The 25,254-nt window shown below is 50.9% G+C and overlaps 1 protein-coding gene across 2 annotated transcripts in view; it reads right to left on the bottom strand.

Annotated features, from left to right (window-relative positions):
• The window catches only part of LOC119181397 (histone acetyltransferase KAT6B-like), a 33,520-nt gene extending 10,299 nt beyond the window's left edge, over positions 1-23,221 (bottom strand). Inside the window, exons 1-2 of one of the 2 annotated variants that reach the window (XM_075875611.1) lie at positions 1,028-1,587; positions 170-488 (exon numbers count right to left, since the gene is read on the bottom strand). In XM_075875611.1, coding sequence (XP_075731726.1) covers positions 170-488; positions 1,028-1,452 — 744 coding nt within the window. In that variant the 5' untranslated portion in view covers positions 1,453-1,587. Of the gene's footprint in view, positions 1-169; positions 489-1,027; positions 1,588-22,260 lie in introns of those variants that run through there. The other variant, XM_075875610.1, reaches the window with a different exon arrangement.
• Between the last annotated feature and the right edge of the window lie 2,033 nt (positions 23,222-25,254).

Below are 25,254 nucleotides of genomic sequence, written 5' to 3'. Positions count from 1 at the left end.
AGCGTGCCTGCGTAGTTCTGGTGGTTTTTTGGTTTATACTTGTTGCTTCCATAAAAATCCTTCAGCCAACTGTCAGCACTCGCATTGTAGCTTCTCTCGTTTCGTGTCTCGTCCTTTTACGGCTAATTAATCGCGTAAGCGAAAACAGGGCCGAGGGTATAAGGCTGACCACTCGACTGCTAGCAGCTCGCTGCACAGGAGGTGGCTCGCACCACGGCGGCCTCCCGGGAAAGACGGACGGCACGGCTCCCGCCTTCAGGTTGCGGCAGACCACGGGTCCGTCGGCGTAGTCCTCGGCCGTGAAGTGCAGGCAGCACACGACGCTAGTGGCCGAAGCCCCCTTGGGGCAGACGTTTTCCCGGGCCACCGCTTTGAGCCATCTCTGGCGAGTGACGGGGTCGGACGGGAACTCGTGGAAGATCACGCCGGGCTGTTTTTTGTTTTTGGACGATCGGCAAAAAGGAACGCAGCAGTAGATCATCGGCCCTCTGTAAAGAGTGGTTCAGGTATAGGCAGGGTGTAGTGGCTTTTCGAGTCCAACACGATCTTCTGCGCCGAGCTTCAGAGTGATACACCCACGACTCGGCGGAGAGAAAACTATCCCACCCCAGCAATTAGTGGTGCACTAATGAATCCAATATGCGATTCGGGATACTAAGTTTCTAGCAGTAATAAATGTTGTGCGGCTTTTTGTTGTGAAGTGTCATGCATGCAAAAATACACAATCATTTATCCGTTAGAGACAAGTAATGAATCTAATGGACAGTTAAGCCTATCTGCCTAATGGTTTCATTACACACGCAAGAATGCATTGTAGGGGAGTACGGAAAGGGGGGGGGGGGGTGTAAACCTTTACGTCAAAATTGCGTTGGCTGCGCAAACGAAAACCTCCTCTCTTTACATTCTCCCCACCCCCGCTATTACGTAACCGGGACGGCGCCTATACAACCGAACGTACGCCCGATCCACTAATGAAGAGAACGCGCACACAAATGGGATAGACGAAAACGCGTTTCTTCGATATTACCTAGATTTACGGTTCATTCGCACCGAGACGTGCACCAGTGTTGTCAACAAACTCGGGCACACGTGAGGGCCGCCGAACAGCTGACTTGGTCGTTCGCAGCCAATGGGAATGCAAAACTCGAAGCACGAATGAAAAAAAAAACAAAAAAACAAGCTCCGCGACCTCGTTTCCCGCACGGCTCCGGTTGGCTTGGCCGTTCGATTTATTTTACCTCGGCGCGAGCAAACGCTGAACACGGCTTCTTCTAGTACACTGTAGCTTCTACTAAACCAGGGGGCGGCGCAGCTAACCGCGACGAGATCGTACACAGCCGCAGCCAGATATGTCGCGATCATCGTGCAGAAAGCGTGTGTGAAACTACGACACAGAGCGAGACGCGAATGCAACAAACGAATGTACGTATTGCGCGGCACGACCAAGGCCATTTATAGAGTGTGGCAGAGAGAAACTCGACTTCTCTAAACCGAAGCGGATCCGTGCAAAGCTAAAATCAGAGCCGATCGCGAAGTCGAAAGAGACCGCGACACGACGTCGCCAAGGAAGTCTCCTTGCAACGACGTCGCGGCGAGAAATGAAGGAGGTGTTGGAACGAAAGCTTTAAAAACGGCACAGCCAGCGCTAAAAAGGTGGTGACGACGGCGCTTGTAAGGTGCAAGGCGTGCCCAGTGCAAATGTCGGAAAATTTTACCTCATCGTGGTCGGTGTCTTTCCCTTGAGCATCGCGGAACGGGGCTTCGGCAACAAAATCCGAACGGTATTCTGCACACGCCTGCTCTCTCAGAGAGGGAACCGTCGGCGATCTTCTTCCTCGCCTTCTTCTTCTTTTTTTTTTTTTTCTACCCGCTCACCGTTTGTTGCGGTACGCGAGAGACGAGCGAGGAGGAGCCAAAAAAATAAGGAGCGCATCCTCCTCTCTCTCGAACACGAGTTCGGAAGAGAGAGAAACGTGAGAGAGAGAAAGCGAAGGGCGGCCGCCGAATAAACTCAATATGAGAAACAGCTGGAGATATCGCCTCAGTTTCGGTACAGTCTAGTTTCGGAAAGAACAACAGCGCCTCAAGGGAGCGAAACTTAAACTGCCCCCACGGCCTCTGACATCGGGCGCGGGAATCACTGAGGCTTCTACCGATTTCTTCAGCGTCCGATAGAGAGCAGGATCGGTCCACCGCCAACGTTTACGCAGGTCGAGGTCCCCTATGCCCCGATTGTTTGCCCCGTTGCGACGACTGACCGCTGCACTGGGGTGCGACCGCCTGTCTCGTTGATCCTTTTTTTTTTCTCTTCAAAGCTCGAACACCTGTCGTAACGATATGTCCCTAGCGTCATGTCCGTGGTTTAAAACCTCCTTACGATCACTCACTCGCGTAGAAACCAGGCAAAAATGGGACCGACCTAGCGGGTTGGCCATCGATATTTGCTTGGCATCTCGCCAGAACCGGCGCTCCGCCGTCGCAATTTTGCCGGCGTTCTCTGGGCTACGTTTGTTGGCATATCATCACACGTCCGCACTGCGTGCAATAGGTAACGGAAAACCTTCGAAAGATAGAGATGCAATCGCTCCGCGCCTCATGGACTTGTTCGAGGCGCGCGACTCATACGTGCGCGTCGACACAAGAAAGCGTACGCTTACAGCCATATGCCCCATGAGAAGGCGCGAAAGATGAGCGATGGATTCGGATAGGTAAGTTTCCAGGCGCAGCGTGATGATGATGTTCTGGCGCAAGACATGAAGAGGCGCGATATTGCCGTCGTTTCGGCGCACGTAGCTGACACCACAATGTGGGCCGTGTCCTTCTTGTCTCTGTGTCGTCGTTTTGTTCTTGCGCTATAACTATCGTCATGCCATACCAACTAGCCCAAGCTGCCACACTTCCGTGCCTAACGTTTGAAAGATAGAGAGGGAAAACGTTTCATTTAAATAAAAAAAAAAGTCGCAGTTTCGGCACAAGGCCGAAGCAATAAATGCGACAGCAACACATCGGGCTGTTATACGAAGTAAGACTAGGAGATTCAGGAACCAAAGGCAATGTAGTGAGCATGGTCGATTGTGCTTGAATAGAGTGCAGTAACCACAGTATTTAAACATGTGTGGTCGTGAATAGTTGACTGCGTTACGTCCGGCAGGAAGCGAAGTCCGATTTCAGCATCGATAAACTTGACACGCCACTGGTTTTCACGTCGAAGTACATTGAAGTTGAAGTACTGTCGCCGACACGTCCTGTAGCCACACCGCACGGAAGTTGTGCAGCAAGAAGTTGATGACGTCGGTCCGCAAGGTTTCTGGTGAGGTGTACACTGTTAAGTGACGACGAGGCCGTGCGATGTTGTAAACGTGGCCACAACTCATCTGGGTAGAATGACCTCTAATTTAATCTGGGGCAGCGAGTTGAATTTTTCCGTATATGAAATGGCAGTGCGCATTTAGACGGGAACCGAAATCACAGACACGACAGGACCACCAACTTCCCAAATAGTACTGGACTGGATTCAAGCAAATTTTTTCCTGTTGCTTTAGAGTGAATGTGGAGCCGGAGACATTTTGAAATACCCCTTTCGTCCAACAGTACGTGTTTCAGTGAACCTGTCCTTCCATTGTTATCAATCCATCGGGCACGTCGAATGTTTCGATTCAATTCAATTTCAATTTTCAAAATTTGTTTTATTGTTTTCTTGTACAAGACACAAGAAACAAAAGGATATTGGGCCTAAAGGCATATAGCCTGACAGAGGACCCAACACCCTTGTACGCAGTTCGTACATCACAAAAAAATAAAAATAAAAAAACAGCTTTCGCGGCATCCAGACCTTCATGAACAAAAGAAGCAACAGAGCAAAGAATAGCTGACAAAAATATCATGTTACATTGAATCGGACTGATTATACAAATGTTGTAACATATTTACTACAAAACATACTTAAATAACATTCACTCAGGAAGTAATCAGACTAGAACATTAGAGACATGTGATACATACCATTATATTTTATAGTTATTAAAATACATGCAGTACAAGATTTCCATCGCCCGTTTGGGAAAGCACGTATGACTTGCCCAAACAAAGTACATGGCTTGTTCAAGAATGTTTTTTTTTTTTCATGTCCACTGTCAGTGAGCTGTTTGGGAAAGCACGTATGGCTTGCCCAAACAAAGTACATGGCTTGTTCAAGAATGTTTTTTTTTTCATGTCCACTGTCAGTGAGCTAGTGGCAAATTCGTCATTAGTGTGACCACATTTTCCTATGATTTACCTTGCCTGCCGGATTATCAGAGGTCACTTGAGAAGCGGCCTTGCCGGAACTGCGGTGGTGGCGCCACTTAAGTAGGGTTGTCTTCAAATAATTGTTTACGTTTTTGGAGCTTATATGCAACACAAATAACTTTTAAATGTTTCAAAAAGGCGTAAACGTAATTATCATTAATTATCATTAACCCTGCATAAGTGGCGCCACCATAGATGACGGGCGTTTCGCGCTCATCCGACAGGCAAGAAAAAATATAGGAGGCTATGGTGTGACGGAAGTATGAGCGGCGTGGCTTAGTTGGTTAATGCAGCGCGCTGAGTGAGGAGTCGCTGGTTCGAATTTCCAATAGGTGCCTTGGAATTTTTACTTTATTTGTACTTTTTATATACACATACTTAGACATATCCGGGACCTGAGGGCGAAGGAAAAAATCAGCTGAGAGTGTCCATATAACTGCTATCGCAATCAAATAAAAAAAAAACATTTTCTCTCTGTCAAATGTTGGGCACGCGCACATCGTGATGACAGCGATATACGCGTGCCCAACATTTCAGATAGAAAAAAACGTTTTATTTTAAAACAAAACATTCCAACATTTGAGTTAGTTCTTTGACTTTCGCTAATTGCAAATTGGCCTTTCACAACAAAAGCAGGCTCATCCGCCAGGAGAAGAAACCACCAAACTTAGAAAAAGAAAAAAATGGAGATGGCGACTCCACCCTCGGGTTACCGAACCGACTCGCCGGCCGTGGCGTAATAAGAACTGGCGGATGCCGTCGTCTTGGGCCTAGGCACTATCTCTGGCCTCGAACTTATCACACCACGTCGCAAGAACACAAGAGACTTGACATGTACGCATGTCTCAGCGAATTGTATCGAGTCAATGTGGCCAAAATACGAAATGAGGCTTTCAATCAAGTTCCGTTCAGGCATTCAAATAAGGCTTCCAAGATCCATTGCCATTCAGGTGCTGGAATTTCGGCGCCAAAATCGAAAATGGAACATCAACCATCATTTTTTCTAATACAATGAACATTATATCACGACATTAACGTCTACAGAGGGCTCAATTATTATAATGAGCCTACACGGACGCGTACTTCAGTTCAGTGTTCCTTAAAAATGTTTTGCATGCTGTTGCGACGCGCGCCTCCGACGACGTTACGAAGGGCGCCTCGAAATCTCACCGCTAACACCACTGTTGCGAAAGACGGCGACGCCAACACGGTCCCGAAGGCGCCACTGCTTCGAACTCCCCCGGGAAGGTCACCAGCCGTTTGGTAGCGTAGGTTTCTCAGCTCGCGACTGCTTCTGCGCAGAGCTGATAGACGAGCGGACGAGACGACGGTGAGTTAAACAAGATTTACGTACAGCACATATACAGAGGCGTTACAAATTCGGCACTGGGGCCGACAGAGACGCGAAGAGCCGAGCTCTTCTCTCTAACACATAGCTCTGCTCTCAAATGGGTCTGCTGTCAAAAGGGGACCCTCTCGACGCGCCGCAGGGCTTCTTTTATATGCCCCGGGTCCAACCCAAACGTCCCACCCGAAGCGCCGCTGGTCGCGAGGTCAGAATCCTCCAATGAGGTCACCGCTGGGCCGCGTCATTCTTTCTCATCGAATCTGGAGAGGCTGCGCTGCAGGTGGCTGTACCCAAGGACGAGTGACGTCGCTAGGCATTGCGTCAGCCGCCAGACAGGAAGACGCCGGTGTTTACTCGACGGGCTCGCTTGCTGAGGTGACTCACTGCACGTGCACGCCAGAAAGGCGCCGTCGCGTGATGACGCCGTTGAGTTGTTCGTGTCAGGCGGGCTGGCCTTGACACAGATTGCCTTTTTCAGAGGCACGGACGTTCGCTGTGGACTCGCAGGCATAACAATGCATACGCAATATCAGGCAAATTTATTACCGAAGCGGAGCGTTCAGACATTTCTACTAAATAAATGAACTTGCTACTGAATTTAACTTGCATTCGCAATTTCACAGCACAGCATCTCAATAAATAAATAAAATAATAATAAATAAATCATCATTCGTGTGACCGTTCATTGGTTGCGGACTTGGTATTGGTATCTTCGTGGCGCCACGGGCACTCCTCGAGTAGTAGGTAGGCCAGTGTGTCTGGCACGTCGTATATCGGGCACTTGTAGGCGTATAGCGTTGGGTAGATTCTATAGATGCAGTAGGGTGCCGGGTGTATAGGTGTTAGCTTGAAGTCTCCGAAATGCTGTCGCCCCTTCTTTAGTCAGCTTGGCGTGAGGTGGCGGGTACACCCTGCGAGCTAGACGATAGTGCTGTAGGATGGCGTTGTATGTTGGTGGTACGGTCTCCACTTCTCCAGCGCTGGCTAACCACGGGTCAAGAGAGGCGCTGAGGAAGGCCCGGTTGACGTGACCGCGGGCCGCGGCGTGAGCCGCTTCATTTCCCTCGTGCCCCGGCACCCATACCACGCAGGTGTAAGGAAGTGGAGTTCGGCTCTTTCTCAGAATTTTGAGAGCTTCGGCGGAGATTATGCCTCGCGTGTAATTGCAGACAGCGGATTGGGAATCTGTGAAAACTACGACCGCGTGCTTACCAGTCGTAATGGCAAGGGCGATCGCTGCTTCCTCGGCAGACTCAGAGCTCCGCACCCGGAGGCTCGCGGGTGCCAGCTCTTGTCCTTCCGCATCGACCACACTTAAAGCGTAGGCATTTTTGCCGGGTATCTTGCCGTGTCCACGTAGCGAGCGTCTGGATCGTGCTGGTGTCTTCTGCGAATGGTGTCGACTCAAGCAATTCGTCTATCCCGATGGTACTCGGTATGCATGTTACGCAGTACTTGGGCGATGCTGAATGATTCTCGCATGTACGGCGGCATCTTCTCTTTGCGATATGCCTCGCAGATATAGCTCTCGGTGTAGCCCAAGTGCTCAAGGACCGATCTGCCCGTCGACGTAAGCTTAAGTCTCTCGAGTTGGCTGGTCCGTTGGGCTTCTTCTACCAGCTCTTGCCAGGTATTGTGTATACCAATTCATAAGAGTATGGTGGTCGACGCCATTGGAGGTAGCCCTATGGCGAGCTTGGTAGCTTTGCGGATGAGCACATTGAGCTTGTCGACTTCAGATGTCTTGAGGGCGAGGTACGGGGTTCCATAGGTGATTCGGCTGGTTAGAAGAGCCTGCACAACTCTTAAGGTATCGTTTTCCTTCAGGCCACTGCGTCGGTTTGTGACTCTCCTTACGAGGTGCGTGAGCTGGAAGACTGTGCGCTGAAGTCCAGGAAGCGTGGCGGCCCCTGATCCGTCGTGGTGCTGGTGCAAGCCGAGCACACGAAGCGAGGTGACCTTCGGTATTTGGACCCCGTGAAGGATGACGCATGGGTCCGGCGCTTCGCAGGTTGGAGGTCTTCCTCGCGTGCGGGCCTTGAGTACCAGTAATTCCGATTTTTCAGGTGCACAATGGAGGCCGCAGCTTTCGACGTAGTTCTCTATGACATTGACCGCCTCCTGAAGGTAGCTTTCTTGCTCTCCAGTGCTCTTGCCTCGAATCCAAAGCGTTATATCGTCCGCGTAGATGGCGTGACGTAGGCCCTATATTTTATCGAGAAGCCGGGGGAGCTTAAGGAGTGCCACGTTGAAAAGGAGTGGTGACACAGCAGAGCCTTGAGGTGTATACCCCTGTTCGGCAGCTCAAATTTTTCGCTCCGTATGTTGTATATTCTCATCGTGGCCGTACGACCAGTGAGGAAGCTTCGAACATAGCCATAAATCTTGGAACCGCAGCCAGTATCTTCGAGATTTTGTAGTATTGCTTTATGGATAACATTGTCGAATGCGCTTTTCACATCAATGGCAAGAAGGGCGACTTGATATTCTTGCTCAAGTGATCAACTAGATCTTCCTCGAGGAGTAAGAGGATGTCCTGCGTAGAAAGCAGCTGGCGGAAGCCGAACATGGTGTCTGGGAAGTACCCGTTGTCCTCAAGGTGCGACGTGAGCCGGTCATGGATCATATGCTCAAACAGCTTGCCAACGCACTAAGTAAGAGAAATGGGTCTAAGGTTGTCAACAGCTATGGACTTGTTGGGCTTAGGTATCATGATAACCTCCGAATGCTTCCACGCGGCTGGAAGCTCTCCTTTGTCCCAGCAGTAATTGTAGTACTGTAGGAGAGCAGTCATAGCCTGATTAGGTAGCTGTCGGATGTGCTTGTTGACTATCCTGTCTTTGCCTGGACTCGTGTTTCTTGTAAGCGTGGAAAGAGCTGCTTGAAGCTCAGCTGGTGTGAAGGGCCTGTCAAGGTCGGAGTTGGGCATGCCTTCGTATTCTTTGTGTGGTGGTGGCATTGCCGCTGATTGGACAGAACCACGTAGCTTGTTCATGGAGCAGGTCTTCCTCCTAGCCGTCGTAATTGTGTGTTAGCTGACGTACTCGTTGCCGCTGCTGCGTCTTGGTGGGGCGGTCACCGAGGAGAGTCCGCAGCAGGTGCCACGTCTTCTTGGTGCTGAGCGTACCCTGGAGCTTATCGCAGAAGCCGCGCCGGTTGTGTCTCGCTAGGTGTTCGGCATACTGTTGCGCCTCCTCTGTCAGGAAATTCTTTTCCCGAGTTTCTTGTTCAATTTTTGCCTCTTCCATCTATTCAGCAAGGCTCGTCTGGCCTCCCAGATGTGGAGTAAGTGGGAATCTACTGCGGGATTGTCTTCGTTAAGCTGCATTACTTTGGTGCACCGTTTGGCGGTATCCAAAAACTTGTTGAGGCAGGCGTCTATGTCCGCAATTGCGTTGTCACCATCGAGCTCGTTTCTGAAGGCGTTCCAATCTGTCATTCTTGCTGTGCCTGTTTTTGTAGGTCACTGGTCATATTCGATTTCGAGTTGAATTATGTGATGATCGCTGCCAAGCGTCTCGGGGAGACAGGTCCATCCAACCTTCTTGACACCTCGTGTAAAGGTGAGGTCGGGCGTGATATCTCTCGAGACGCTGTTTCCCACTCTCGTGGGCAGGAGCGGATCATTCAACAATGTGAGGCCGTGCTGCTGAGCGGAGTCGTGGACTCTCACGCCTTTCTTGGTGGTGATGGCATATAGCCCCAAGCTGTGTGGGGCGCATTGAAGTCCCCTGCGACCACTAGCCGGTGACCTTTTGTGCGTTTTCTGAGTTCGCGGACTAAGTAATCGTAGTCCCTGAGCTGATCTCACGGTGGGCTGTACACGTTAGTGACGTAAAGGCTTTGTTGCGATTTTCGTTCCGGTATGACTTCCACGAAGGAGTGTTCAAATGTACTTCTATCTTGGCACTTAGGCCGCAACAGTTTTCTTAAGTAGAATGGCAGTTCTTGAGGTCAGAGCAACGGTGTTGTATCCTGCGAGCCGCACTTTTTCCGTATTGTTCTCTTGTAGAGCGATGAGGTCGAATCGATTTATTTTTATAAATTCTTGTAGATTAGCCAGCCGGGGTCTGTATGATCGACAGTTCCACTGCCAAATGCGAAAAGTTGGTTGCGGAGTAGAAATCCTATTCTTAGAGACTGCCATCTTCGTGGATATCTGGTACGTTTACCTGCTCGCCATCGGGAGAGGAGTGAGAAACTTTTTCTCTCTTTGGGCGTGGTTTTTTTTTCTGCCATGACAGTCTTCAAGTTCCGCGTGACTAATGCAGTTGTTCTTGACATGAACCACGAAGTTGGTTAGCTGCGACTTGAGATCGTTGATTTGGGCTGTGTGAGTGAGTGTCCATCCTACGGCTGAGCGTCGTGAACGTGTCACCAATTTGGGGCGGAGATGGGCTCCAACTTCACCAGGACGAGTGCTTCGAGCGTCGACTCGACTGCTGATGTGCGTTGTGGCTCTACTGTCGCCGTGAGCTGCGAGTCGACAAGGGCGGCGACTTTTGTTTCTATAATGAAGAGTACTTTGGCCTTCATGACAGCTTCAATATCTGGTGTGGTGAGTTTCGTGGCTAGTTGTTTAGCTTGATGCTGTTCTTCGAATAGTCGAGTGAGCCTCTCTATGCTTGCATTCTGCTTCTCTATGATCTTTTCTTGTTCTTGGCATAGCTTTACGAGCTTATCGACAACTGCACCTTGTTTCTGGAGCTGTTCACGCTGGCTTTGCAGAGCTTTTTGCTGATTCGAAACCATTTTGTAGCGTTAGCTACACTGGCCTCGCTGAGCCAATTTCGCATGGCACTGGTCTGCACATACGCAATGATACCCCGCCGCCGCCGCCGGTGTGCGCGCAATTCGATGCGCTGCGCAGACGATCGTGGTGTCACACACCGGAGCCGGCACCTCCCTCGAACTCGGCCGCGCGCGACTCGCCGCCGCCGGTGTGCGCTTTCCAGAGGAGTACCGTCATAACCTTGGTAGACATATGGACGCCGACGCGCGCGCCTTCCCTGTGCAGTCGCCGACACTGCGCTGGAGCCGCTTGATAGCGCCTCTGACTGGCGTTTGCTACTGTGGTATAGCCATGGAGAAGGAGAGTGCAAATGCTGCTCAACGGTGCAGTAGAGTGGAGAAGCTTAACTCATCGGATCCCGAAGTGGTTGCCCGGCAAAATAAATATACATGTGCAACATAATACGTATACCGTGTGTGTGTCATTGGAACAGCTGTAAGCATGATAATCAAGCTAATTCTAGACATTCAGGAAAGCTTTCCAAAGGAGAGACGTCAAGGCCTTGACAGACATATTGGCGCCAGCGCGGGCGCTGCTATGCTATCACAGAAAGACAGACAATTTTAAATACCGTGTTGGGGCCATAGAGACGGCAGCGTGTTACCTCACTGACCACCGAGCCGTCTTTGTGGCAATAGAGAAGCTACCTGGACGTTGAGCAGGAAATATACATGTGCCACATAATACGTATGCCGTGTGTGTGTCGTTGCAGCAGCAGTAAGCATGATAATCAAGCTAATCCTAGACACTCTGGAAAGCTAAGAATAATTAGCTGAACCTTTGCTAACGCTACGTATATCCTGGCATAGCTGAGCTAAGCCACAGCCATTTTTTTTTCCAAGTTCTTGAATGCACGGTGGATTCAGTAGATGAGCAATCTGGAGTGTTCTTGTTGTTCTGTGAAGTCGAATCTACGCGAGTAGCATCAGCATAGCTGAGGCGTTGTGCGGAGAGTGAGCGGGATCTTGTGCGAGACATGAAGCGCGCTCACAGTATGGACCTAGACTTGCTTCGGCCGCGCTTATCGTGCAATGTGCCGCTGGGTCTAGGAGATGGCTTGTCAAGCTCGGTGAAGTCTTCACTGCGGGAACTACAACCATTCTCTCGGGCTTTCGCCTTCTCGAGTGTTTGTTGTCTGACTTGGTAAGGTGGTGGGTTTGGTCGCAGCTTCTTCTTGCATTCCTTGCCGGCGGTTTCATGGGGCTGTTCGCATATATTGCAGTTGGGAATACATTCTTGATCAGTGGTGACTGCGTCTTGTCCGCACTTGTAACAGAAGTCTTCTCTGGGTCTGGGACAGATGTCTTGTCGGTGCCCAATGGCACCGCATTTGCGACAGAACTGTACAGACTTTCGATAGGGTTTGCAGCGGTAGTATCCACTTTGGTAGGCGATGTAGTACGGGACGTGTGGGCTATCGAGAGTGATGACGGCGGTGGAAGACTCACCAAGCATGCGAGCGCCAAGGACCGTGTATCGTGAGTAGACTCTGAGGCCAGCTACAATTACGGCACTGCTGGTTTCTGGGAGAAGCCCGCAGATGACACCTCTGTATACATCGTCGGGATGTCTCACGTGGGGGTTCACACTGAAGAAAGTGCCGCCTAACCGGATGGTAGCAATGCTTCTCAGGTTGGTTGCGCGTTCTGTGTCGGCGGTACTAGCAATGATAGTGTTTTCAACGCTCTGCACTTGAACTCGAACGTTGTCGTAGAAATCTTGTTGTGCGAGACCGCTTGATCGTCCGATAGCGTGCGTAATTGATGTTAGACTCCATTTCGATAAGTCGAGTCCGGCTTGTGGCCTGTAGACGATTTTAAAGTCGTCTGTAGGAAAAAGGGGCATCTTCAAGTTGCGTTGCTTCGAAGCTTTTTCGCGTGGGAACGGGCTCTGTCTCGGGCTTCTTGTTGGATGCTTGAATCCGGTTCGGCGCTCGTTTTTCTTTGCGTCCGACTTGCAGCCATTCTATATGCTCCTTTCCTGTTGTTTTGCCCCCGTTGACACCATACGTCCGTGCCGATTTCTCCGTGGGCGTCACGGCGTTCACTTCGGTTTGCATCGATGTTGGTTCTTCTTGTGGTCCTGCAGGTAGTAGCCATCAACACGCTTTGAAAGCCTACGTGGCTGGTAGCAAGGGGCGTCTCCCTCTAAGCAGGTTTTCTGGTCGAGAACGGAACGCGAAGCTCCTTCTCAGACCAGCGCGATGGGCGGGTGTGCATGCAACGCGAGCCACAAGTGCGAGACACGCTCGCGCGTAGGTCGCGGCGTAAGGGTTAGCGGGGAGGACCTTGCTCAGGGTTAGCGGGGAGGACCTTGCTAAGGGCCAGCGGGGAGGACCTTTTACTGCGCTCGACTATTATTTTAGGACGAAGATAGCGCATGCCGATTCATGACGAAACAATTTTATTTAACATCCGGCGAATGGAAGGCCCGGGCCTGGGGCCGCCTATAGACGACCGCTTGGCGCTGCTGTTCTTCCCGCGCTGTCTCCATGGCTCGCTGGACGGCCCAAAGTTGGTCCGAAGTTCCGAGCTTTGCAGTGCGGCCGACCACCGCGCACGCAGATCTTCCGGAAAGACCGCCATGATGATCTCGATATATTGGACAACCCCTCACAACATGTGTTGAAGTGTGGCTCTAGCAGACGTGCATAGCTTGAATGTATCGCTCGCGTGTATACGGGATTCAGAGAGGTTTCTGTCCGTATAGCGGTGATTATTTTATATATCTACGGCACACGGTAAAGACCTCGGGCACAACAGCTCCGGCGCGAAACGAGCACATCGGACACACGTTTCCGAGTTACCGCGGTGCATGCTAACGCACAAACACTGCTTACCGTTAATTCCTCGACGTCGTCGCCACAGCATCGGGATCAAAGACAAAACCGTCGCACGACCCGCGAAATCGGATTACGCTTCCAAGTGGGCGGCCGCAGACCCCGAGGACCCGCAGTAATTGGTTGGCGCTCGGTGAAAGGAGGAAACTGTCGGACACACATGCGCGCACATACACAACAACAAAAAAAAAAGGGTAGTACAGCGTTCGTGGAAGCACTGAATTCGCGGTTAACGTTCGCCCTGTAGAAGCCGACGCGAATTGCGAATATAGAGACGCGGACGACTCTGTAATGCTTTATTCGTTCTGTTGGAGGGAAACAGAGACATGCAGGTATAATAAAGAAGGACACACACGAGGTGGCACGTGAGGTGCTGAGGTAACGTCATTTGCGTGGTCTCTCGTTTTCCGCGCGGTTTCCCTCCAATGTGTCGTACCAACATGCCCAAGCAACCGCTTTAGCTTTTTTCGTATATTTTTACATCAATCTCTTTTTCAATGCCCGACAGAAATAATAATAATAATATAAAAACAATAATTGCTCATTATCTATTATTATTATTATTATTTTATTATTGAGGGACCCTTACGCTTCACCTTTAAAAGAGTTTAACGCGATAGCAATATCCTGTCCCTCGTGCGTGCGTCCACCACTTAGTGCATACTGTATGATGTCAATCAAGTAGTTTAAATTGTATATTACAACAACGTAATCGATAAAAGTGAAGGTGGCACGCTGGTACCATAATTTCTATATTTCCGACGTTGGCGACATGTCTCAGCGTTGCAATTTGAAATGTTTGCCACGTCGGATAACTTTGTTAAGCCTATTTTGTCAACATCAGTTTGCTCATCTTAAGCAATTATCGTAAAAGAAAAAAAAAAACGCCCGGCCTGAACGGAACGCGCAGCATTGTCACAGCGAAAGCTGGGAGAGCGGCCTTTCAGTTTTTTTTTTTTTTTTACACGAATCGGGTCGCTGCTGCGAGCCCATTTGCAGGGTACCCACTATACGCCGCAAATCATCGTAACTTTTGTAGCATTAGCTACACTGGCCTCGCTGAGCCAATTTCGCGTCGCACTGGTCCGCGCATGCGCTATGATACTCCGCCGCCGGTGTGCGCGCAATTCGATGCGCTGCGCAGACGATCAGTGGTGTCACGCACCGGAGCCGGCACCTCCCTCGCACTCTGCCGCGCGCGACTCACCGCCGCCGGTGTGCGCTTTCCAGAGGAGTGCCGTCACAGCCTTGGTAGACATATGGACGCCGACGCGCGCGCCTTCCCTGTGCAGTCGCCATCTGACACTGCGCCGGAGCCGCTTGATAGCGCCTCTGACTGGCGTTTGCCACTGTGGTATAGCCACGGAGAAGGAGAGTGCAAATGCTGCTCAACGGTGCAGATGAGCTGAGAAGCTTAACTCATCGGATCCCGAAGTAGTTGTCCGGCAAAATAAATATACATGTGCCACATAATACGTATACCGTGTGTGTGTCATTGGAACAGCTTTAAGCATGATATCTGTAAAGCTAAGAATATTCAGCTGAACCTTTGCTAGCGCTACGTATATCCCGGCATAGCTGAGCTAAGCCACTGCCATTTTTTTTTTTATTACGCAGACAACTTTGTTGTTTGTGTTCACCTTCTCTTGCGGCTCATACTGTGTGGGGGGATTGGCCAGACATTCACTACGCCATCGTTCGTCATTCTTCGGAGAATCGTGGTACCCGCTAGACACTAGCAAAAAAAAAAAAACTTTCTGCAGTTTTTTTTAAGCTTCGGCTGACGACGATGAAGAAGAATTATCCCTGAAGAATTTGTAATGTGTTAGAGCATTCGACGACCCACTCGTTATACAACCATTCGAATGTGCGACGCCTCGTTGTTCCTTTTGCTGTTCAAGAACGCTTTATGATTCACAATATGAGACTCCTTTACCAGACATGAAGCCTGTCTAAGGCTGGCTTGCAACGGAGTTTTAAGCAGTGGCTCGGCAGAATACTGCGATGGCACGCAGGGGACCCGGATTCAAGTTCCAGAGTGTTCATGGTCCTTGGTGTTTTCTATTTAGTAAGTTTTTTGTTTATTATTTAGCGTGATAGTGGTCACAGACACCGGCGGCGGCAGACTACGGCCCACACGACCCACGTTGCGATCTCTTTCGATGTAAACTCCACCAGAAGGGCAGAAATAATGACTAGGATACAATACCGAATCCCCCCCCCCCCCCCATTACCCGGCAAGGTTCTGGTCTGGCGATTGATTGATTAGTGGGGTTTAACGTCCCAAAATTACGATATGATTATGAGAGACGCCGTCGTGGAGGGCTCCGGAAATTTCGACCACCTGGGGTTCTTTAACGTGCACCCGAATCTGAGCACGCGGGCCTACAACACTTCCGCCTCCACCAGAAATGCAACCGCCGCAGCCGGGATTCGATCCCGCGACCAGCGGGTCAGCAGCCGAGTACCTTAGCCACTAGACCACCACGGCGGGGCTTCTGGTCTGGTGCGGACACCTTAATGCCTACATGGCAACGACAGTGAATATCGTAATCGTTTAGTTTTAACATGCATGTTATTTACCAATAAAAAGAAAATACATCCAGACGAATTACTACGAAGGATAGGACTAAATTTATCATTTCCGGTGGTTTTTTTTTTCCTTTGGCGCTACGATACTGGGATTTAGCCACAGGAACGTTCACAATGCCGTAAGTTATTTCTTACATGACATAAAACAAATCGAATGTGAAGGTTATCTGCAGGTACGTAGCCAGGAATTGTTTTCGGGAAACGTACAACCATACTTTATGTATGTTCGTGCGCGCGTTTGCACGTCTGTATTTGCATGTACGCAAGCGAAATTGAAACATTTCCAAAGGTGGGGGGGGGGGGGGCTTGAACTTCAACCAACCGCCCCCTTGGCTACGCCCTTTTGCGACTCTGGGTCCCGCGGGTCTCAGTTTGCTAGCGGGCCCCCGTCCTATGACCCATCGTCGAACAAGTCAAATGAGGCGCTCGTAAGAATGACAACAATTTATTTACATGGTTAGTAACTGAGAATTCGAAAAGAGGTGATCAAGTAGAAGTCGAGAACTGAACAAGAGAACTGATTAACTTTAGAACTTCAATTATACAAAAGTCATCCGCTTATATAGCGCCGCGATGCCAACCCTGGGCGCATTGTTCGCGGCTTAAGCCAATACGGCACTCGAAGGTGTAGGTGCCCCACCCACGAAGGCGGAGAAAGACACCACACAATGTACGTGGAGAGGGCACAGTCTACACGATGCCCAAATATGGTCACAAACGCACAGCACCGACGTTTCGCACGCGTCTGCTTCTGGGGCGTCCGTCTCCTTCCACTGGCTACCGTCCCACGTGGCACATCCGGCAACGAAAAGGGGGGCACGCTTACCAAGGCTGCACATGAGCCTGGCACCTTCTTCACCCAGGCCGTCGCGGCCAGGACTTCACCAAGGCGCGCATCAAGCGGCTCCTCCTAACGGTACATGCAGACCCCAGGGTAGCCAATGGACGAGACCCCAAGCTGTTGCCCGAAACGGGCCTCACTAGACGGGACCGTGCCGCGCCTGAGGACTGGCTGCGTTTGGACTGCTTCTCGCCGCCACGCCAAGGGATGCTGTGCATCTCCCGCTTGCGGTCGATGTGGGAATCCTGAGACCCTCGAACACCTCCTCTGTGCCGGCCCTGGCCTGGCACAGGAACATTCGAGAGTCACCACAGCCTATCGCAGGCAGCGCCTACCTGCCACCGCGTTGGAACACCTGCTCTACCCGTCCCGTCCACACCTGCCAGCGCTCCGGAGCCTGGTAGCGTTCCTGGAGGAAACGGGAATAGCTGCCTACAGTTGAGCAGAGACCTGCCGACCCTGCCCCTGCAGCTGCCTTGTTTGCTGCTCCAGCCATGGCCTTGACATCTTACATACACCTCTCCACCACCCTATCTGTCCTCTTTTACTCTTCTTCCCTCTTCCCCCACAAGGCACTGCGCCATGTCGCCCAAGGGGATGACAGAAATTAGGTGCATTCTTCTTCCTTCTAGAATCACTCAACAACAACACGTCTCCAAGATTTCACGCACGTCTGATGATCTTAGATGACCTTGGTTTCCAGAACTCTTCTGCCAGCTGGGTGAGGTTCGAAAAACCGGCTCCCGGTAAACGTGCCAAATTTGCCTGGCTGCGTTCGGGTAGGACTATGTAGTGGGCCACCAGCTTATTCTCAAAAGATGCCACTCTATTCAGCCGATCCTGTGGAGAAAGGGGAAAGGAGGAGTGGTCGACTAAACCCTCGTCGTTGAGGCGGGCTCCCGCCAGAGCTGCCACAGATAGTGCCTTTTTCATTTCCTTCAGCCAAACATTCTATCCCTCGTCGTTTGCTAGAAGGTGCGGTGTAGCTGCAAATTTCCGGGGCTTCGCTTCTCCTCGCAAGGTGCAGACACAACCGGTTTGGGTTTTAGCTTTCAGCCCACTGCAAATACCACGCTGGTTCCGGTCTCTCCAGATCCACGGTGACCTCGAAGATGGTCCAGCTGCCTCCTTGTTTGCCTCGAAAGCCTTGCCTAGAGTCGAACTCGCAATGACCTTTCTTGGCTGGTGGGTTTTCTTTGTGCGAACCAGTCCTGGACCCCTTGTTCACGTTTTGCTGACAGGAAATCAACCCGTCTTGACGGCGCATCTTTGCTTGGAACGCGTCGAAATATTTTCGTCCAGTTCACAAAGGCCGAAAGACTTCAATAATGGTGACGGTCATAACAGCCCGTGGTTAACTGAATTCAGCTTATTTTTCAACGATACCGGTTTGCTATATTTTCTTTTGCTTAATGAAGCTAATGATTTATTTCAAAAGCTATCTATTCCTAAACATATTGATAATAGTCAAAAATTCACTTATTTACACAAGGCACCGCCCGTTTCATGGCCCGATCCCTCGCCGTGCATTGTGCCAGCTGTTTACGAAGTATTAACCAAAACACCAACAAGACAATGACAGCGAAAAAAAAAACTGCAAATAATTGGAGGACGCAACACAAACCGAGTATCAAGTCAACACACGAGACACTAAGTACCAACTAGCCGAAGCTTTTACGAGGCAAATTAGACAATAATGAAAAAAAAAGGCTTTCAAATAGGATGCTGGTGTTGATTGCTAAGAAGTGATAGTAAGCGTTGACTGAAGTCGGCCAATGGAGGCTAGCCGCTGTTATAACAGTAACACTGCGTTAATTCGATCTCAGTCCCATTACATATAAGCTCCCGCACAGACAAACAATGCAGCGTCCTTTTCTTCAGCCGACATATTTCGCGAGGGGAGACTCAAAAGTGGCATCCAGACCCTGGAAGTCGGGCGAGGCAACGGCGAAATGTGTGTCTACTGTAATAAATAGCAGCCTCAACACATGAGCCGCAGAACTTAAGTGAGCACCCTGAAAGTGCACGATATCTGACGAACTTCGCCAATACAGCCAACAAGCAAGCCCTGTAATGGTGTAACGCTGATGAGGGATGCGGAATGACCGGCATTCGTTGGTGTAAGTCACGGGAGAAGGGCTGACCCCCCACCCGCCCTTGTCCTCACGCTGGGAGGGGAGGGGGTGATTGAGTGTGTCCTCTTGAGAGTTATTTTCCAAACATCATAAATTTAGATTACTAGAGATAAGTACAGCGCATTCAACAAACATCTTATATTGAGATTGCTAGAGTTTCGCATATACAGAGCATTCAACGATTTTTTTTTCTAATGCCTAGTTAATTTTATAGTGTGAACATATGCTTTTGTGTATTCAATTGTAGAATCTAAATTGAACTGGCAATATAACGGCACCTTAATTTTTTTTTTTTCGAGAAGCCGTTCAGCCCCAAGTTTCCAATCTGCGGCGAGTAAAGCTAGATGCAGACGCAAACCGTTTTGAGGGCTCTTTCCGTAACCGCACTGAAACAAACGAACGTGAACTTAATGCTCGCAAATTAATGCCGCACCTCCATCCTACGCAAGGAGAACATTCATAGCGCGAGATGAAGCGCATAAACAATGCATAAACAAACGCCCGCGATGGCGGCGGCAGTCGCGCCAAGCTCCGACCAGCCGGCGCTAGCGCTGCGACGTCCCAGACCGAGAAGCGTTTGAAACCTCGGCAAGCGGTTTCTCCGTCCGGGGGGTGAAGCGCGGAGCAAATGGCGGCAACGCGCCGGCATTTTAAGCAACCCACGACTTCCATCTAGCGGCGCGCCTGGTGCTTAGCTAACCCGAGTAGAAGGCGTTGCTACACGCTTGAGGCCACAGGCCGGTTCCCGGGGCACAGGAGCAATATTATTGATGCACGGTCGGGACAGACGCGCGCGGCATCTCCCGAGCTTCCCCGTCGTACGAGGATTAAACGAAAACACCCGAACAAATCACGCAAAAAACGAACAAAACCACCGCCGTCCCCCATCGGCCGCCCGCGCAGCGCGGTCCCAGGTAGCAGGCTCCGCTGCTCCCATGACGTCACGCCAGTCCGGTGACGTCACAGGCGCTCGTCTCTCGACGGTGCGCGCGCGCGCGCGTGAGAGAGCGCAACTCGCGCGCCGGCGCGCGTCCGGACACGCAGAGCAAGCGGAGGAGTCGTAACGAGAGACCCGCGGTACGAAGGGAAAAAAATATAAAAGAGCGATCGGAACCGAGGGCAATATGGCCGCCGCGAGGAAAAAAAAATGTCGTCTGCTAGTTTTTTCGTCTGGTCACTAAAGCACGTATAGAGAATCGACGATAGTCTGTAGAGTATTGCAGCAGCTCCTTACGGAAATACAGTATTACAGTGCTCGGAAATACAGTGATCCTTTCTATGTCATTGTACCGAAGCCAATCCCACATTCTGTGACAGCGCTTGCCCCCTAACAACAGGTTCCTTATCAACAATACTACGTAAGCATAAACGCACAAAACCCTCCGTCGAACAATCTCGCCGTGATAATTTTTGAAAAAAAATAATAAAATTCGTGGTGTTGGGGTGCAAGCACCCAAACACTGAGAAAGAGGGAGCAGCGCGGTACCGTACCGTATTTCCGCAAGTTGGTGCTAAACTTGCACGCAGACAATAAGAGAAACCTCGGGAGATGCAGGTTGAGAAAAGCGACTTTATCGCCGCCCACGCGAGCGGCATGCATTAGCGAGGCCGACGCGCACACAACGATTCTCGCGACAGAGGAACCCTTCGGGCTATCAGCAAAAGGGAGGAGGGTGACACTGAGAACGCACTATCGCCGATAAATCCGGGGGGCGACTGTCCCAGGAGCCCGCGGTGCGATGGAAAAGAGCGAACGGAAGGACGCAAAAGAACTCAGCGAGACAATGCAGCGCTCCACGCTAATTTGGAGGGAGGGCGAGCTTCCAGCGCGTGACATCGAGCGCGGAGCAGCGCGCCACCGAAAAAAACATGGCCAACGTGGCTCTTGTGACGCACCTATATCTCTTGTTGGTACACCGATGGCTGCGCGCCAGGACTCATTGGGAATGCTGTTTGTGTGGCTCCGAGATGAGAGTCGCATCGCGCTTTTTTTTTATTCTTACCACTTGTCCCTCAATGCCTGCGAACAGCGCAGAAGCTGCCACTTACGAAAAACCCCGCGTGGGGTACACGATTTCCTCCCTGCCCTGGGGGGGTGTCTTCACAGCAAGGCGCCGCTTTGTCGTATGGCGGAAATTTTTAGAAAAAAAAAAAAAACAAATATGCGTGGAATTGTGTTCTCTCGCGTTGCAGTGCGAGGAAGCAGCAAAAAATAAATGTAGTTATAAAAAACACAAACAAATTGGAGCGCGCTTAATACATCACCGTGAATTGCAGCCGCACTTCGCTGAAGCTTTTGATGCTTACCAAGGCGTAGAGCAGCGGCCAAATTTCAGTACAGGATTAAGATGCACGATCACTACGGGCAAGCTAAACAAATGAAAGTTCGCTTTCATACTCGGACAATTTCAAGTAATTTAAACACGCGACCTTCGCTGACAAAACAGGCAGTACGTGACAAGAGACGCTCAATGTCACAAACTCTTGATTACTGTTGTCACTGTGAGATACAGATAGCGATTATGGATGTATGACTCATCGATCCCTCTTGGCTGGAGTCGCCGGAGGAGATTTAGCATCATACGCGCCATTCACGAAAGCGCAGCAGAGAATAAACACTCAATATTACGCGTGCGCCCGATTAGCGGTGACGCTAATGACACGCTTGTCACGCGTCCGAACAGAAATGGGGGACAACAACAAACAGGACGTCCTCGTTTCGTACATTGCGCAATAAAGCCAGACCTTGCAACGCGGGGCAAACATGGGCGACATACGTAGCGTCCGACCACCAAGCGCTATGGAGAACACCTGCAGGTGGTGCACGCGCTAGTGCGGAAAGATGGGCTAGCAATTATATCATGGTACGCCGATGACCGGGGTTTGCAAGTCGGGCGCGCATTCGGGGAAGAACGACCGGAGTGGTGCCTCCATCTCACCACCACCAAAAATAAAACGCACTACGGCGCCCGCAGCGACAGAGAAGAGCATAGGCGCGCGAGATAAGAGCGCCAACGAAAAAAATAAAAAATAAAAGCCAATACGGCTAGTCGATCGCTTTCGCGCATGTTTATGGGTCCATGTTGGTCCGCCGCAACTTGTCCTTTTTGTTTGTGGGGCGGTGTCGATCACAAAAACTTTTCCCACGAAGGCCAGTAAACTTCATCATCTCAAACGCAAAAAAAAAAAAAGAAAAACAGCTGAGCGGCGGCGGGTACCAGGTGAGACACCTCAACAGGAACTCCGCCGTTATCCCGCACCCAGCACATGGCTTCAGGCGTAGGAAAAAAAAAATTGAAAGAACGTTTGATAACACATCGTATGCGTCATGGCTGTTAGTAAAGGCTACCGGAGGAAAAACAAACACGCATTAGAATAAATGAGGGTGGTGAAAACAAATGTGAGAAAACGTATTTTTGACGTTACCTTGCGCTTGCTCAGGGGCCTGGCTCGCTTGGCGTTCGGTGGGGAGGAGAGCAATGCCGTTGATGCGGTCGACGGCCTGTCCATCGGCGAAGTTGGTGCACGCACGACGACCAAGCCGTTCGTTCCGTTGCTGTTCGCGGGAGCCGAGCACGTTGCCGCACCGCCGATCGACGGGACGCCTTCGCACGACTGCTGCAACAACGGCTTGACGACGCGCGGCGGGGCTTTGGGGGGCGACGCCGCGAGTTTGGCGGCCCGCTGCTTCTCCGCTTCGCTCGGCGCGAATTTGCCGCTGGGCAGGCGCACGAGCCGACCGGACGCCAGTTCCTTGTCGATGCCCAGTTCGAGCGCTCCTTTGGTGCACTTGAAGTCTCTCGATTGCAAGTAGGCGTCCAGTTCGGCGGCCGACACGCCGGCGTCCACCGCCGTGCCGTGCTTCCTGCCCGCGAACCACAGGTCCCGAACGGCGTCACCGATCGCGCGGCTCACCTTAAACGTGGTCGCCTGCGGGCCGCCGCAACCTACGGCGACCGCAGTCGCGGCTGCGGCCGCGGCCGCGCCGGTGTCCGAGGAGAGGGACTTGTTGAAACGAACCCATTTCGCGGCGTTGCGGTAGCTCGTGTTGCCCTTGTAGTCTACTTTGATGACCGCCTCGGCGTCTACGAGCAGGTCGAGCTCCTCTTGAACCTCCGCTTTGCTCAGGCCGTGCCGCCGGTAGAGCATGTGACAAATGCGCTCGAAGTCCGGCCGCGCTTTGCGCTTTCGCAGTTGGTCGATCGTGTCGAGCACTATCTCCTTGTGCTTCGGCATTCCGGACATGTTGGAAAAATAACAGTCTGATTCCACCTGTGCTGCAGGAGATGTGCTCTTTTTCGGCGTGCCTTTAGCGTCGAACGAGCTGAGGGAATAAACAAAAAAATATCAACCGTGAGCGATGCGCCTTGCCGGGAGCCGGCCGTCAGCGGACACAAGGGAGTTGACTCCGAAGCGAAATACGGGCGTAGCGCGCGACAGCGCATGCGCAGTGCGCGGTGCGCACTGCATGCTGGGACGGAACGACGCGCCAAGCATCGCTCGCGGACGCGCAAAATTTTTGCGCCGGGCGGCCGGTACGAGCGAAAAAATTATACAAGAAAGCTACGCCGCTTCTTCGCGGGGTTTGGGAACCTGGACGTTTATAAAAACAACGTCGAAGTGTCGGAACTCGTGTCCCACCTCGCGGACGGCCCAAATTCTGCGGGCCGTCATGGTTGTTTTTAGGCGAGGCGCAATCCTGCCGGCTGGGATGCAAGGATGCGCAGTTATTGGTTCGAGTAGACCCGTAGCAGACGCGCCGAAAGGCGGCGGCCACCCCAATTTTTCGGAGCCGGGCCCGGCGCAAATTTATTTATTTGGTTCGCTGCGCGTCTTCGAGCCGCTCTTGCTGGTGGGGTCCCTCCCCAACCAACGGCCAAATTACGCAGGAACGCATTCCGACGAACTGACGTCGTTGTTCTACACATTTTTTTTACTACACGTTCGACCGGCAATTACACAGGCATAACAAGGCTTCATACCGGCATGCCGCACGGCAGATCGTGGGCTGGTGTGTCTGCATACCTATGCCTTTTTTTTTTTAGTTCGGTACCTATGCAAAGCAGATTCTTCCTGGCGAATAAAAATGCGCTGGACTGAAAGAAACTGCGGTCTAGCTTCAGTCGAATACGACACGCGAACGGCGCGCTTCTCATTGTTGCAGTATCGATTTTTCGCACAAACGGCCACATCCTTGGGCGTGGAGCGAAGAATCGCGCTTTGAAAGGCGCCATCGCATCTCTAACCCAATCTCCAGTCAAAACATTTCACGCCGTTGTTTTACGTCCCGGGCGCGCTTGTATATAAATACCGCGGTGTCGCACGGCCGTTCTCAATCGCGATCTAGTCGGCTCCGAATCGCATTTCTCAGCCGATACTAACTCCTTTTCGGGATTTAGCGTGAACAAGCCGATCGAGATCCCATATGCGCAACATGACCGACGGCCGTATAAAGCTTACGCATACTTACGGAGTACGTCAACACTTGCATTCTGACGAAACATGCTCGCGACTGCAGTTTCCATGAATGGACGTAGGCGAAAGGCAATTCAGGCGGGAAAGCGTGACGTAATGGGCAAACATATCATGCACTTTATTAGAAAATTCTGGCAAATACCAACATGCTGATTATGTACACATTTCTTGTTTCATCATTTCTTTTTAACACCAACCAGGGTTAACACTAGGGACCCGCCAACTATGCTTCACAAGATCCTCATCCTATATTTCATGTATTCCATATAAACAGCAGTAGCTAGAAAAAAAAAATAAGAACACTAACCTTTGGTGAGTGTTTTCAGCTGGCACAGCCAGCAATGATCTCCTGATGTGAGATCACAACCTTTGAGGTAAAGGTACCGGTAATCGTGCATGAACTGCCAAATGCTGGGCACCTCAATGAGCAACGACATGGTCAAAGAGCAGACAAGGGTTTCCATACACGGGGTTAAACAAACATGTTTCGAGAACTGGCACTGAACTCTTGAATCAAAGAAAGCGCACGTCATCAGAACAAGCTGGACAAAAAATAGAATACACTAATGGCCCACGGTTGATAAATGTGCCGCAACCAGAATGCAGAAACAATCCCACAGTTGGAAGACTGTCCTTGTGGCTTAAGTTGGCTGTCTCGGAGTTAACAAAGAAGACGATGGCTAGTACAAGCGATAAATCCTGGAACTCTAGGGAATGCCCGGGAGAGAGTAGCGGCAATAGCCAGACTTTGTAAGCACTACGGTATCATTACAGCAACGGAAAAGCGTTGAGCTATTAGCGGTGGCTAGAGACTGCAGTCGCAAGATGCGATGCCAAGTCCCATAAAAAAAAATTGCAGAAAAAAATATGAAAGCAAGAGAGCCCAGAAAGCAACCGAATTGAAAAAATGTTGGTCTTGAACGTAGGTCGACGCCTCACTTCGAC

The sequence above is a fragment of the Rhipicephalus microplus genome, chromosome 10 (assembly GCF_043290135.1).
Source record: "Rhipicephalus microplus isolate Deutch F79 chromosome 10, USDA_Rmic, whole genome shotgun sequence".
Lineage (NCBI taxonomy): Eukaryota > Metazoa > Arthropoda > Arachnida > Ixodida > Ixodidae > Rhipicephalus > Rhipicephalus microplus.
Note: the sequence above shows the minus strand (reverse complement) of the source record. Positions and strands in the feature narration are given on the sequence as shown.